This window comes from Priapulus caudatus, unplaced genomic scaffold (assembly GCF_000485595.1).
Source record: "Priapulus caudatus unplaced genomic scaffold, Priapulus_caudatus-5.0.1 Scaffold2095, whole genome shotgun sequence".
Classification (NCBI taxonomy): Eukaryota; Metazoa; Priapulida; class Priapulimorpha; order Priapulimorphida; family Priapulidae; genus Priapulus; species Priapulus caudatus.
This window is the reverse complement of record NW_014579156.1, coordinates 8,283-10,066: the sequence shown is the minus strand read 5'-3', so window position 1 is coordinate 10,066 and position 1,784 is coordinate 8,283. Positions and strand designations below refer to the sequence as shown.

The following is a 1,784-nucleotide window of genomic DNA, read 5'->3' as shown; positions in this document are numbered from 1 at the left end:
CTCACCTGTGATTAACATTCTTACAGGTACGCTAGCTCACCTGTGATTAACATTCTTACAGGTACGCTACCTCACCTGTGATTAACATTCTTACAGGTACACTATAGCTCACCTTTGATTAACAATCTTACAGGTACGCTAGCTCACCTGTGATTAACATTCTTACAGGTACTCTACCTCACCTGTGATTAACATTCTTACAAGTACGCTATCTCACCTGTGATTAACATTCTTACAGCTACACTATAGCTCACCTGTGATTAATATTCTTACAGGTACTCGACCTCACCTGTGATTAACATTCTTACAGGTACGCTAGCTCACCTGTGATTAACATTCTTACAGGTATGCTACCTCACCTGTGATTAACATTCTTACAGGTACGCTAGCTCACCTGTGATTAACATTCTTACAGGTACGCTACCTCACCTGTGATTAATATTCTTACAGGTACACTAGCTCACCTGTGATTAACATTCTTACAGGTACTCTACCTCACCTGTGATTAATATTCTTACAGGTATGCTAGCTCACCTGTGTATTATGTTCTTGCTGTGTAAGTACTCCAGCCCCATGACGAGCTCAGCCGTGTAGAACTGAGTCACCTCCTCGTCGAACGAGTCGACCTTCCGGATGTAGTCAAGCAGTTCTCCGTTCTTCGCGTAGCTGAGCACAAAGTCTGACCGGCGCGCGCGTGAGCGGGCGAGTCAAGGAAGCAAAGACGGAACGTGAAGCGAGGATACGCCACGACAACGCACCATGGTTATGCATCGCGGCGACGCATCATGGCGACGCGCCACGGCAACACGCGTGAATACGCCACGGTAATGCGTATGAACATCATCATGGCGAGACGCGCCATGGCGTCGCGTGCGAGCACGCCACGATGTCCCGATTATATATAATTAGGCGATGAACACATGACAACGTGCATCGTGAGGATTCTTTTTCAGAGACGTGTCCTTTAAGCATTGTGCCTTCTTGTTCGAGGTCTGATAAAGCAAGGACCTCCGCATTATGTATAATAATGTATAGTAATGTGCATAATAATAATAATAATAACAACAACAACAACAACAACAATAATAATACTAATGCTATATAGTATAAAGTAAGTAGAGTAAGAGTTAGAGTAAATACTACGGTATTACTCACTCCTGAATGTATGCATGCAACGACTATGCCTAATTGGCTCGCATGCAAATCTCCCGCTAATGAATGCACAACTCGCGACGCCAGCACTGAGCAGTGACGGCAGGCTAGGCTACAGTAGTAATAATAATAATGGCATAGTAAAGTAATAAACTAATATGGTACTATTCACTCCTAATATATAATACATGTAATCAGGAGTCTATCAATATTGATAGACTCCTGATGTAATATATAACAAAATAATGACAATGCATAATCGCGTCATAGACGAATAACGCACGCACAAATAAATTCCCGAACTGTGACGCCGGCAGCGACAGTGGCGCCGGCAGCGGAGGGGTCGCCGTGGCAACGTGATTGGATACAGAGTCGCGCGCTGTCCTGGAAAGTCGCGTAGAGTCGCACGAAGAATGGACACGTGCCCTGGCTGAGTCTCATCAGTACCTCCTTCTCCGTTCGCACGTACGCGGCCTTCTTCTCTCTCACGATCTGCTGCTTGTCGCACACCTTTACTGCAGGTAACAGCAACAGCATTAATTAGTAGTAGTAGCGGCAGCAGCAGTAGCAGCACCACCACCACCAGCAGCAGCAGCAGCACCAGCAGCAGCAGCAGCAGCAGTAGTGGCAGC

The 1,784-nt window shown here is 46.0% G+C and overlaps 1 protein-coding gene across 1 annotated transcript in view; it reads right to left on the bottom strand.

The window, feature by feature from the left end:
- Window positions 1-1,784, bottom strand: part of LOC106818216 (3-phosphoinositide-dependent protein kinase 1-like) — a 9,483-nt gene that overhangs the window by 6,234 nt on the left and 1,465 nt on the right. The window contains exons 4-5 of the mRNA XM_014822939.1: window positions 1,521-1,667; window positions 535-679 (exon numbers count right to left, since the gene is read on the bottom strand). Of these exons, the coding sequence (XP_014678425.1) occupies window positions 535-679; window positions 1,521-1,667 (292 nt within the window). The remainder of the gene's footprint in view (window positions 1-534; window positions 680-1,520; window positions 1,668-1,784) is intronic.